At 27.5% G+C, this 13,680-nt stretch overlaps 1 protein-coding gene and 1 long non-coding RNA gene across 16 annotated transcripts; one reads left to right on the forward strand and one right to left on the reverse strand.

Moving 5' to 3' along the window:
- Nucleotides 1-5,379: 5,379 nt before the first annotated feature.
- On the forward strand, nt 5,380-8,046 carry LOC108855444 (uncharacterized). 14 transcript variants are annotated; one of them, XR_001950064.2, is made up of 7 exons: nt 5,382-5,684; nt 5,827-6,240; nt 6,422-6,500; nt 6,596-6,694; nt 6,820-6,926; nt 7,048-7,500; nt 7,716-8,046. It is a non-coding gene; the product is annotated as an uncharacterized LOC108855444 (long non-coding RNA). The 14 variants fall into 14 exon arrangements; XR_001950065.2 differs by having other exon boundaries at nt 5,383-5,706; nt 5,827-5,894; nt 6,100-6,240; nt 6,422-6,694; XR_001950057.2 differs by having other exon boundaries at nt 5,383-5,684; nt 6,422-6,486.
- Nucleotides 8,047-10,370: 2,324 nt separating this feature from the next.
- LOC108855442 (heat stress transcription factor A-4a) lies at nt 10,371-11,556 on the reverse strand. 2 transcript variants are annotated; one of them, XR_008945463.1, is made up of 3 exons: nt 11,496-11,556; nt 11,218-11,374; nt 10,371-11,040 (listed from the first exon to the last, which is right to left on the reverse strand). XR_008945463.1 is itself a non-coding variant. In XM_018629276.2 (2 exons), exon 2 carries the CDS (start codon nt 11,032-11,034, stop codon nt 10,549-10,551), a length of 486 nt encoding a protein of 161 aa, XP_018484778.1. In that variant the 5' UTR covers nt 11,035-11,040; nt 11,218-11,449; the 3' UTR covers nt 10,371-10,548. The 2 variants fall into 2 exon arrangements, 1 of the variants encoding a protein (XP_018484778.1); XM_018629276.2 differs by lacking the exon at nt 11,496-11,556 and having other exon boundaries at nt 11,218-11,449.
- Between the last annotated feature and the right edge of the window lie 2,124 nt (nt 11,557-13,680).

Here is a 13,680-nt window from a genome sequence, read left to right on the forward strand (position 1 = left end):
AAAAATGGAAAATAAAAATAAAATAGTTAAATTAACAAAAAAAGGAATATATAGCATGAATATAAAAATGGCATATTAACAAGAATATATAACAAAAAAATCAGATTTTAAATTTATTATTTTTAAAATGTTTATATTTCCAAAAAGATTTTTGAAAAACGAAATTAATATTATATATATAACATAAACCAAGAAAAATAATGATTAAAATTTGACAACTTATTTTAATAAATGGTAACTGATATAGAAAAATGGAAAATAAAAAGAAAATAGTTAAGTTAACAAAAAAGGGAATATAACATGAATATAAAATGTCATATTAACATGAATATATAACAAAAAATTCAGATTTTTAATTTATTATTTTAAAATGTTAATATTTCCAAAAAAGATTTAAAAACGAAATTAATATTATATATATAACATAAATAAGATAAATAAATATTAAAATTTGAAAACTTACTTAAATAAATGGTAACTAATATAGAAAAATGGAAAATAAAAAGAAAATATTAAGTTAACAAAAACTAAACATCTAAAAGGGAAATTCACTTAATATATAAAAGAAGAAACTTTCTAATAAATGAAGTATTAGGTGACTATAAATAGTTGTCTAGAGTTCCAAAGTTTTCAAAATTTACTTTGGGAAAGAGAGAGATACTGAAAAGAAAAAAGATATATTTACGCAATGGTGGCTTCTGCTTCTTTTTGGTTTTTGATGATCTGAGAAAAAGTTTTTAATTTACTATTTTAAAAAATGTTAGTATTTCCAATTTTTAAACGAAATTGATAATATATATAATTAAACTAACAAAATAAATATTAACATTTTACAGCTTAATTAAATAAATGGTACATGTTAGAGAAAATTGGAAAATCAACATAGTTAAATTAACAAATTAAGAAACTCGACAAATCAGCAACATAATTTATTGATTTTTAAATGTCAATATTTCCAAAATATTTAAAAACGAAATTAATTTACATATATAGCTTAAACTTAAAAATTAAGAGTTCACATCTTACTTACATATGCTAATTATTACAGTAAAAAGGAAAATAAAAAGAAAATATTAATATTAGCAAAATAAATATTTATTTTTAGGTATAACAAATACTTTTAAATTTTGTGTTAGTTAATGTATTATTTTAAGGTAATTTACCATTTTGTTATAATTTAATTTTTTATTTTAAAAGTATCATTTATACAAGAAAATAGAAAAATAAATTATTAAAAATGGAAAACTAAATTTAAAGTCAATGAATAACAAAAAGTTAAACATCTGAAAAAGGAAAATCACTTTTTTTTTTGTCAGCTATAAAAAGGGGTGCAACACGAGGACTTCCCGGGAAGTCACCCATCCTAGTACTACTCTCGCCCAAGCACGCTTAACTTCGGAGTTGTGATGTAAATCACTTAAATACAAAAGAAGAAACTTTCCAATATATGAAGTATTTCGTAACTATAAATAATTGTCTGAAGCTTGAAAAAGTTTTCAAGTTTAACTTGAGGGGAGAGATATTGAAATATAAAAGTTGAGGCTATAAACCATTGAGAGCGTCAACATAGGATTTTAAGCGACAAATTAAAATATGACACATCATCTTTTAATTTATTATTTTAAAAATGTTAGTATTTCCAAATTTTTAAAACGAAATTGATAATATATATATAATTAAACTAACAAAATAAATATTAACATTTTACAGCTTAATTAAATAAATGGTAAATGTTAGAGAAAATTGGAAAATCAACATAGTTAAATTAACAAATTAAGAAACTCGACAAATCAGCAACATAATTTATTGATTTTTAAAATGTCAATATTTCCAAAAATATTTAAAACGAAATTAATTTACATATAACTTAAACTTAAAAATTAACAGTTCACATCTTACTTACATATGCTAATTATTACAGTAAAAAGGAAAATAAAAAGAAAATATTAATATTAGCAAAATAAATATTTATTTTTAGGTATAACAAATACTTTTAGATTTTTGTGTTAGTTAATGTATTATTTTAAGTTAATTTACCATTTTTGTTATAATTTAATTTGTTATTTTAAAAGTATCATTTATACAAGAAAATAGAAAACTAAATTATTAAAAATGAAAACTAAATTTAAAGTCAATGAATAACAAAAAGTTAAACATCTGAAAAGGGAAAATCACTTAAATACAAAAGAAGAAACTTTCCAGTATATGAAGTATTTGGTAACTATAAATAATTGTCTAAAGCTTGAAAAAGTTTTCAAGTTTAACTTGAGGGGAGAGATATTGAAAGAAAACGAGAGACTTGCACAATGGTTGCTTCTTTGTTAATTTTTGATGATCTTAGAAAAAATTTTACTAATAATGAAGTTCTTGCTAGAGTGGTTTACTTTTGGGAAAGATGTAACAAAAGTTTTTCTGAGATCATCAACCTTTGGATACAATCACAATTTTGTTACAAATAAGGTATAAAGAATTTTATTTATAAATTATCAATCAATCCAAAACTTTATAAGCAGTGTATATTGTTTGACACAAATTTTTACAGAGAAGAACAATCTACGCTTTCATACCAACTAATTGAATAGTATGAAGGAGATTTATGGACTGATGTAATCTACATGATAAAGAACTTCTTGGTCATCAACAACAAAACAAGTTACAAGGTGACTTCTCACAAATTCTTAATTCAAATCATATTTTTAATTTGTTATTTCTAAAATTGTAAATATTACAAAAAAATCGTTTAATATAAAATAAAATATAATTTGATATCAAATAAGGTAAATTTATAAAAAAATATAAATACTATATATAAGTTAACATAATCTATAATATTATTTTCGAAAAGTAACAAATAAATAACAAAATAATAATAAATTTAAAAATAAAATATTTTAAAATAATTATAACTATATAAATTTAAATTTAAACTCATAAATTTCAAAGTTTCGGTTAAAGACTACATCACTGAAAAAAATCATAAATAACATATACTATATATAATTTGATTATATAAACCATTGAGAATTTCCATGCATTATTGCCAGACTACCAATCAAAATATGATAAATAGTTATTTTCGTTTATTAATATTAAAAACATCAATATTACCAAAAATCATTTATTTCAAAATAAAATATAAATCAATATAAAATAAGATGAATTTACAAAAATATAAATACTATATATTAGTTAACATAGTATAATAGTTTTTTCAAAATTAATAAATAAATAAAATATTAGTTTAAAAATGCAAAACTTTCAAACAATTATAACTATATAAATCTAAATTGAGAATTTCCATGCATTATTGCCAGACTACCAATCAAAATATGATAAATAGTTATTTTCGTTTATTAATTTTTAAAATATAATTATTACCAAAAATCATTTATTTCAAATAAAATATAAATCAATATAAAATAAGATGAATTTACAAAAAATATAAATACTATATATTAGTTAACATAGTATAATAGTTTTTTCAAAATTAATAACTAAATAAATAAATAAAATATTAGTTTAAAAATGCAAAACTTTCAAACAATTATAACTATATAAATCTAAATTTAAACTCATGATTTTCAAAGTGTAGGTTATATACTGTTTTAAATATTCATAATAAATAACATGTACAATATATAATTTGATATTATAAATCATTGAGAATGTCTACATATTAAAAAAAAAAGAATGTCTACATATTATTTTAAAGCACCAAACAATGCCAAGATCGTTTTTTAATTTTTCTATTTCTAAAAAGTTAATATTACGAAAACTTTTTATTTCAAAATAAAATATAAATACATGTCAAATAAGTTATATTATAAAATTAAAAACATCATGTATTATTTAACTTAATATAAAAAATGTTCAAACATTAACATAAAAATAACAAACAAAATTAATAATTAATTTTAAAATGCAATACTTTCGAACAACTATACCTATATAAAACTAAAAACATGATCTTTTAAAGTATAGGTTATATGCTACTGACAATATTCAAAAAATATATATTATATATAATTTGTTGCACAAAATAATTGAGAATGTCCACATATTATTTTAAAGCACCAAAAATATGCCAAATTACCTTTTAGATATCATCTTACAAAATTTCAAGACTTTCAAAATGTTTCTTTCAACATAAAAAGGAAATCAATATTAGATTTAGTAAAAAAGAAAAATAATTAAAATCAGTTTGATTTTAATTATTTTAAATGATAAAAAATAAGAATCTAAAGCAATTTTAATTACATACTGAAAACATATGATTTAAAAATGATGCTATTTCCTAAAAAAAGAAGTCAATATTAAATTTGGTCAAAAATGAAAAATAATGAAATAATAGAAAGTAAATCTTAGGATATATATTATTTATAGTGTTCACATATAATTAAAAACATTCATGGCAATAATACAATATCAGCATTTTTATTTTATATTTAAATATTAAATGTCAGAAAATTATTTATCTCAAAGTAAAATAAAAATAAGATAAGGATAATTTTTAAAACAAAAGAAATGAAATTAAACAAAAAAAACTTATGTAAGGTCATATATTGTTAAACATGTAGTTTATCTATGTGTTTTCAAATCGTTTATCTATGTTGTTTCAAACTGACTTTTATCAATCAAATGAATTAACATATTTATTTACTAATCAACAATTAAAATTTGAATAAAATTTTTACATAAATATTTTCAAGAATAATAATCAAAATATTCATTAAGCTAATCAAAAAAACATTTTTATGGAACAACTCTAAATATAATACTACCAGATATGCGTTAAACAGAATTAAAAATGAATATTTCAATTACATATGCCAAAATATATAATAATTATAATCTTATTGTAAAAATTTGGTAAATACAAAGTAAAGTTAGATATTGTGCATCTGCATTAATTTTTGTATGTCCTTCAAATAGAAAGGTAGATAAAATATAATAAAATAATTATTAATGTAATATTAATTAATATGAATATTACAGTTAATATAATTTTTTAAGAATATTATTAAAAAAATTTAAACACATTTATAAATATACAACAAATTTACATACACAAAATAAGATATTTTTTGGGTCAACAAGAAGATATCTAAATATTAGTTATTAAAGAATATAATTGTATAAAAGTCTAAATATGAAAAATAATAAAGCACACATTCAATAAAGTTTCATATAAAATGCATATTATCTTAATATTAGTATACAATGATACTAATTATTAATATAGACTCGCGCGTAGCGCGAATTGAAAATCTAGTCTAACAATATTAAAAGGAGAATAACTAGAGTTTCTAGGGTGTCCACATAGGCATGGAAATTCCAGCCAATCATAAGTTAAGAATGTGTCATGTCATCAAATACATTCTTGACTTTCTACACGCCGATTAGCCTCCGTCAAAGAACAAATTTTCTCGATTCACCTTCTCCCACAAACCATAATATCTTGCACAGTTTCTTAATGTAAATGCACAATCGAAATCAATTCTGAAAACTGAAGAGGATATTATGACTTCTCAATTACTCCACCGCTTCCTGATCATTATATAAACTGTCTAGGATCGTGATTTACGATTCACCTCCTTATCACAAGAAAGCCCAACCGATCGATGGTTTTGCCTCTCAGAAGAACATCCAGTAGCTGTGCACGGAAGCTCTGATCTCTGCTCCAGGTAAATTCAATAATCGTATTAGGTTGTTGTTTCGTTCGATTCTCTCCGCAATAGATGAAATCAAGTCTGAATATATTGATGGGAACCCTTTGTTACCGATCTAATGACCTTCATTGTTCATGTACTTCCTTATATTCTACAGTTCATTTTTATGACATTGAGATTATGGTGCCAACACGTAACTCCACAGCTTACGATGATTACCTTCAGGTCAGTCTCTATCTTTCTAAATGTTTTTTTCCATTCAGCAGGATGTGTGACAGGCTTTCAACAGCAACCTCTCATCCTCTTTCTGAATTTATCTTCTTTCTTAACAACCATTGTTAACAATTGAGTGACATGGACAAGGTAAAGATCATGCATGAGCTCTCATCCGCATCTTTCTCAGTCTCTCGCTCTATTTTTTTCTGTTTAGTTTATAGGTAAATTTTTAAGCTTTCTTGATTGGATCAGTGGCTGAGAAGATAGAGAGCTTTGCATCAACAGCTTGGAAACCACAAAGAGGCGTACCTATAAAATATGTGTCTCCTTAGCTCTTTGAACATTTCCTGAATCCGTAAGTGTTGATTAAGAGACATCCTTCTTGCTTCTTTTTGTTTAATTAATAACCATTTCTAGCGTTTTGAAGATATTTCAGAAGGAATCAGACAAAATCATGCTTGCGAGTGGTGGTTCTTTGCTCTGTCTTTTTTTTTGTGTGTACAAAATATTTTTAATGGTAGTTCTTTTTCATACAGGAAAATTGAAAGACTCAAAGAAGAGAGGAAATAATCTTTTTTGCTTCTGTGCAAGTGATTAGAAGGTTGCATATAAACAGTATTTATTCCAAGAAATTACCCATCATTTTTTTCTAATTTCTCTTTTTCCTGTAAAAAAATATTACATTTTACATTGGTGAATTTTCTGCTCAGGTGATTGTTATTTGCTGCTTCAGTGAGTTTTGAGTACTCCTTATGGAAGAAATTGATAGTCTCTGTCACTTTAGCCTTCACTGAACATTGATAATCCAGGTTCGTTCGCTAAGGATTTTGTCCTTATTTCTTTTACTCTATTACAATGCTGTTACCATAATGCCTCTCTGGAAAACTTGGTCTGACTTTTGACAGCCTTTTTGTGTCCACTTACTTCTTACAAGTTATAATATTTAGCAATCGTCAAAAGCAGAAATGAACATTTGTTCGAAGTGATCAGCTCGAGAGATGATGTGCTTAGGACGTTGATGAGAAGGCGTACGTATCTCAGGTATGTGGAAGCTAGGTTAATGGATTGGGTTCTATACGCAGATGAGGTATTGAAATATGGGTTTTGCTTGAATGTGACTAAGACTTCTTTATGTTCTTTGGAATTTTTTAATGATGTGTAGGAAGCTGTTAGGGATGATGATATTGACTTCAATGGTATTCCATCGACTGAGTCATTCTAGGTGTTCAATGAGATTAGTAAGTACTGGAAGAAGAGGGTTATAACTCCTGTTATCATTACTCTGGCCAAGGGTGTGGAAGCAGAGTTTGAACCTCATCCTTGGATTGTTACTCATGTTTAAATGATCTAACGAGCATGTAAAATCATTTTTCAAGTCTTCTTTATATGTTTGCTAGAATAGATGAATATTTGATGTCAACCTCCTCAGTATTTTCATGACAGAGAGATTCTGTTTGTTATTGTTTGATATTGTGTATGGGTTATTTACCAGAAATAACAAATCGCTTGATTGTGTGTAATGTTAGTAAGAATCATTAGCCGCTACTATTACCCACTGCATCCATGGCTAGCAACATTTTCTTCCTAAGAAGCATCAGCCCCAAAAAATGGAATTGTAAGTTTAGTTTCTTCGTAAGTTTTCCTTGATCATTCTAATCTGAGAAGCAGGAATACGTGGATATAGGGGAAAAAATAGCTCAGATGCAGAACGTAACTTTTATATTGTCAAAGAACGATTTGTGAGAATAACTCTAACACCGAAATGTGTTAAAAACTATAAAATGTTAAAGTCTTTAATTTCTTTATTGCCTAAAGAAAGTATTTGTGCAGCTTCTTCTGATGGCTTTCACACAGGGTGAATGGCATCAACAAGCATGGAAACATCACTATGCTAGATAAGTATGGAGGGGAAAAGCCTTCTTCTGCAGAACAAAATAAAAAAAAATGGAACCATCTTGATGCGCCTATCTTTGCCTCACGTTATTCACTTGGACGTTGGCTTAGCACTGGCGGGAAGTTTTGTTTTATTACTTGGATTTTAAGCTATCGTTTGGCTGCTGAAACATGAGTTAGATAGACATTGTCATCTTCTTATATCAAATCCATGAAAAGACTATCATGATTTACTCTGTTATGGGTATTGTTATAGCTTTCAAGAACATTATGAGAAATTGTGTTCAAAGGCATTTCAAATTTTCAAGATAAGTGAAGAGATACTAAGATAATGTGCAGTTCTCTAATTTGGCTGTGGGTACCTTTGATTAATTTTAGAAGTTTGGCGCAAATAGCTGGCGGAAAAAGACTTTGATCGCCTATATTCATGGCATGAGAATGAAGCACACCAGTCATTAAACACACTATAAGTGGCATTTCATATAGATTTTGAAAACCCATAAGTTGCTCTAATACCATAAATAATAAGTTAGTAAAAACAACTCAAAATTTCTAAAACCAAAAACAAAGTTTGAACCAGTTGTTATTAACGATTTATTTTCATGAAAATCTATGAATAATTTTATCTAATGTCCCTGAAGGATTCCTAAATGGGTTATTCTTGGGTTCACTCCCTAGGGTGAACTTCAAGGTTCATCAACCAATAGTATTTGAGTATTTGATATTTGATATCTTTTAAAAAAAGAAACAAAATTTAATTTCCAAACTATAATACATTTCAAAAATAAAAAATAAAATACATAAAAATAGTAATAGTTAAAAAAATAAAATAAATTTATATAGTTAAACTGTCAACAAAATACTAAACCCTATACCCTAAATCCTAAACCCTATACCCTAAAATCTTAGGTAAATCTTAAACCGTAAATTTTTAAGTATACTCTAAACCTTTTAATAAATCTTAAACCCTAAATCATAAATATTAAAAATTGAATCTTAATAACACTAAACCCTAAATCCTAATCACTAAACCCTAAACCCTAAACCCTTGGGAAAATTCTGAACCTTTAGATAAATTATAAACTTTAACAATATATATTGGTCGGTGAACCTACAGGTTCATGATTTATCAAAGGGTTCGGGGTTTACACAAGGGTTTAGGGTTTAGTGATTAGGATTTAGGGTTTAGTGTTATTATGATTTAGTTTTTAATATTTATGATTTAGGGTTTAAGATTTATCAAAAAGTTTAGGGTTTACCTAAAATTTTTGGGTTTAGAATTTAAAATATAGAGTTTAGTATTTTAGTGAAGGCTTAATAATATTAATTTATTTATTTTTTTGTAACTATTACTATTTTTATGTATTTATATTTTTTATTTTAATCTAATTTGGAAATTCAATTATGTTTCCTTTTTTAAAAGATATCAAATATCAAATACTCAAACACTATTGGTTGGTGAACCTTGAGGTTCACCCTAGGGAGTGAACCCAAGAATAATTCTTCCTAAATATTGGATTATTGTGGAAGCATCTTAGCCTAATGGTTAAGGTCTAAAGGCTTTTACACCCACGTCTGGGGTTTGACTCCCAGACTATGCAATTTATTGCAAATTTTCTCAAATCCAGGTTTTAAGTCCCGGAGAGAACGCGATTTATTAGGCAACTATGCAGATTATGGAAAGAATGATTACAAGCAACTATACGATTATGGAAGGAATGATTACAAGAGATCTTCAACATGGTGCAAGTAAATCTGGTCAGGCGTATATCTTCATGGGACGGCTCACATGATGCAGTTAGACGTAGATCTTCATAAGACAGGTAGTATTGTCGGTTCTCGAATCGTCTATGTAATGTTTTCCATCATTGTAATATCATAATAAATCAGCGTTAAAAAAAATTGGATTGTAATTCAAGTTTAAAATAAAAAGGTTTTATTGCACTAATTTCAATTATAATATGGCCACAGTATTATTATATATATATATATTAAATAAAAAATATTTGTCCGATATCCGGGCTAATCTCTAGTCATCATAATAGTTCGTGACAACTATAGCAAAACCTGAGTCATTACAATACTTCTTTTGAAGTCAACGTGCAATGATGACCATCTCTGGATTTTTCTATAAAATCATAAGTAAACCCATCTATGAAGCTTTTTAAACCATAAATATTTTCACCACTAGGCAGGCAAGGATACGTGACGTACATACTTCCAGTCGGTAAAATTATGATGTATACAGATTTCTACTTGCAAACAACACAAACATACCAATAACTTCCTATACATCTCGATGATTCTGGTATCTGGCCATAGTCTCTTGTTGATTCAAACTCCAAACAAATCCTTGTTCTTGAACTTGAATTTATGAGAAAGTAATCCACCACTTCCAACAGGCAGTTATGCCACAGTATTGTCAGTCATAGATGAAAACATGAGCCATCGCCAGCTTCTGTATGTTTGATCTGATTCTAAGCAATCGATTAGCCAGCTAATCACCATGTAACCACAACCTTTTACTTAAAGCACACGATAAAATAGATCAAGTCACAAAACAGAGAGAAGCTTTGGTATTTTGTGTCAACAGAACCAAAAGATCATAATGATCTACCTTTTATTAAAATGCAAACATCTTTTATCTTACAACCATAAGTTAAAAGAAAAGGAGAGAGAGACCAAACCCAATGTTTTCAAACAGGACGATAAAATACGATTAAGAAAACAACGAGAGCAAAGCAACTCCATTGAACAGAACCAACAGAGCTTATTGTTTGCGATCCTTAATGTAAGCAAAGGACCACTCGTAGATTTTGGCATATTCTGGAGTAACCATCGTCAAAAGATCAGCAGAAGTACATGGGGATGGATCCTTAGGGGAGGGAGGCTGTCCTCTCACCAAATAATTGGCTGTGTATTCCCAATGCACAGATTCTTCAACTTTATTATAGCCGAGGGCATGAAACTTGGTGGTGAAAGATGTCATATCTTTGTAATCATAGGATAAGCACCTAGGAAGAACATCTCCGAGGAACTCAGATTCCTTCCAGACGATGAAGCTCTTGCCGCTATCACCCCAGGAGACAACTGAATCAGTTGAAGGATCATTCACCATCTCGTACACGTCTCTGAACAAAAGGGGAGGGCGTCGAATTGTGGAAAAGTGACAATCCTTATCAGCAAGCCTACACATTTCTTTGTAGCAGGAAAGGCTGCTTAAGGGAATACGTCCATCATTGCTGTCACGATCCATCCAACCCTAAATCCAAAACACACGACCCCAATTAATTATATACTCCAACTATAACAATTAACTATATACTCCAACTTTAGTTATAAGCAATATTAACACAATCAATCACCAATAAATAAACATTCGCAATTCCTATTAGAATCCATAGAAAACGTATCGTATGATGAAAGTTGAGATCCTAACCTCTTCGATTTGATTTGCGTTCGTTCGTTCTTTCCTTCCTCTGAAACCAAACCCTAAGCTAGAAACAAAGACTCGACTAGGCTTGTTTTATAGGAAACAGATAAGGCCGATCCACCGCCCGTATTTGGTCGGCCTATCTCTTTCCTTTTCCACGTTACTAAACAATGTTTTGTTAATTAGTTTATAACCCTAAACTGAATATAAAAACTACTGATAACATATAACTTGAGAGATAATTTTGTTAATATATAGGTCTAGCTGAGACGAAGGAATCTCACGTTTACGCCCAGAGTTGTTTACGCTGCTGCTGGTAGGGTTGGACAAAAAACTCAATCCGATTCAATCCGAAAAATAGTATTGAATTCAAATTAAAATTGATTAAATATTTAAATTTTGTTATTTAAAAAATTGAATCCGATCCGAATCGAAAATTTAGGTATCCAAAATAGATTTATATATCTAAATATATTAATTATTTTTAAGTTTAATGTATGGTAAAAAAACATCTATATAGAACTTCTATAAATTAATAATGTTGGGACTTTAAAATTTTATTAATTTATAGATATATTAATTTACAAAAGGTTCCTGAAAAACCATATACATATGAGAGTCAATCTTGATCGGCTACGATTCTCAAAAGAATACCTCAAAAAGTAAAATGTTAATATTTCATTGTATTTATTTTTTGTTAATGAAATTTCATTGACAAACCCAAAAGGCTGTTATTATATTGGAATCAGTTTATATTGAGAGGCCCATTAAAAGTAAACACTAAAATACAATCTTATTAGAAGAAAAAAAACTGAAAAGATGAGGAAAAATAAACACTAAAATACACTTGTTATAACTAGAGCAAAAGCTTCACCACATCTTCTTCTAGAAAGATCCAAGAGAGAGAAGTAAGAAGAGAGAGAAGCTACTCCTTGCTTTTTATTTAATAAGTTTCTTATAATTTTATGTTATATTCCAAATTTCGATTCCACTACTTTTTTTCCATTAGCACTGAGTTATTCCAAATCACACGATAAAACTAGAGAGAGAGATAGAGCTTATTGTTTGCGAGCCTTAGGGGAAGCAAATGACCTCTAAATGATTTTGACAAATACTTGAGTAATTATAAGAACCCCAAGAGTGCATGAGATGTATCTCGCAGTGGGTAGACTGCCATCTTACCAAATACTCGGCTTAATACCTGTGCTTAATATGTTACTTCATTTAGTGTTTGCTGAATGGATCTTTGTACATATTTTTTTGACCTCGAAACTAACATTATAGGGCATATTGACGGTGTTTGCAGGAGGGCCTCGCGGTGCATTTCGATACTCTATAGCTTTTGCTACGGTTGGCACAGCATTTGATTATGCTAGCCTTAAATCCAAAACTTTATTAGAGAGAGTGCGTAACATGGATTCAATCACGTTACCTGTGTGGTTTCCTATACAAATTCTCGACGAAGAAGCCCTTGCTAATAAGAAAGCCAAGGAACAGAAACTCTTCACAAGATTGAACAAAGAAGAATCTTGACATCCGATCAAAACAATTTATTTCGGCGTCGTAATTCCGTTTTTAGATGACTTTGAAGGGGAACCTTGACATTTTTGTTTCTTATTTGTTACACTATAAAAGTAGTTGTATGTTGACCGACGAAGTGTTCACTTCTCGGGTTGCTTTTACTTGTTTGTGGTTGTTGAATTAAGGGTCGCTATAGTCAACTGTCATGTGATTTTCTTTTTTACATTATCATAACTAAAATTATTATGTTACCAAAAGGTCGTTTTTGACTTAGAAGGTTTTAAAATACAATCAAAGTATTAATCATTTGTATTTTGTTTTTTCTTCAACTTTTTACTATATTTAAATATATATGTATAACTATCTAATTTAATTTATTTAATTGTTTGGTTAAATTAATAAATTAATAAATAATTTAATTTATTAATTTTTTTTGAACAACTTTTAATTTATTAATTAGTTTAACGAAACCACCGGTTGTCATTTTATTAAGATTAATCATTTCTTACACTATATTAATAATTTTAAATACAATTCAATATTAACTATTCTACTTGGATGATCTTCTGCATTTGTTTTAGAGCATCTCTAATATATTTCTATATTATTATTTAAAAATAAAAACTATAAAAACAATTCTCCAACTTTCATTTGTTTCCCTAAATATAGAAAATGTTATGTTGTGTAAAAGCTCTCAGATTCATTATTATTTTTTTGTTCTATATATTGTTATAAAAGAAATTTTACTCTAACTAATATTTAGTTTTCATTTTAATATACTTTTATATATTTAGATAAAATAGTATTTTAGATAAAAAATAGTATTTATTTGTTTACTGAGTCATGCTTTGTTATTTTCAAAGTATAATAACAGACTATTTCGCATTACATAACATGAATAAAACATTCATAATACATATTGTTTTACATTTCTATTCCATACGCATA

Source organism: Raphanus sativus, chromosome 4 (assembly GCF_000801105.2).
Source record: "Raphanus sativus cultivar WK10039 chromosome 4, ASM80110v3, whole genome shotgun sequence".
Lineage (NCBI taxonomy): Eukaryota > Viridiplantae > Streptophyta > Magnoliopsida > Brassicales > Brassicaceae > Raphanus > Raphanus sativus.

Coding starts and splice junctions, on each gene's coding strand:
- LOC108855442 (XM_018629276.2), bottom strand. CDS start 11,034: ATGGATCGTGACAGCAATGATGGACGTATTCCCTTAAGCAGCCTTTCC.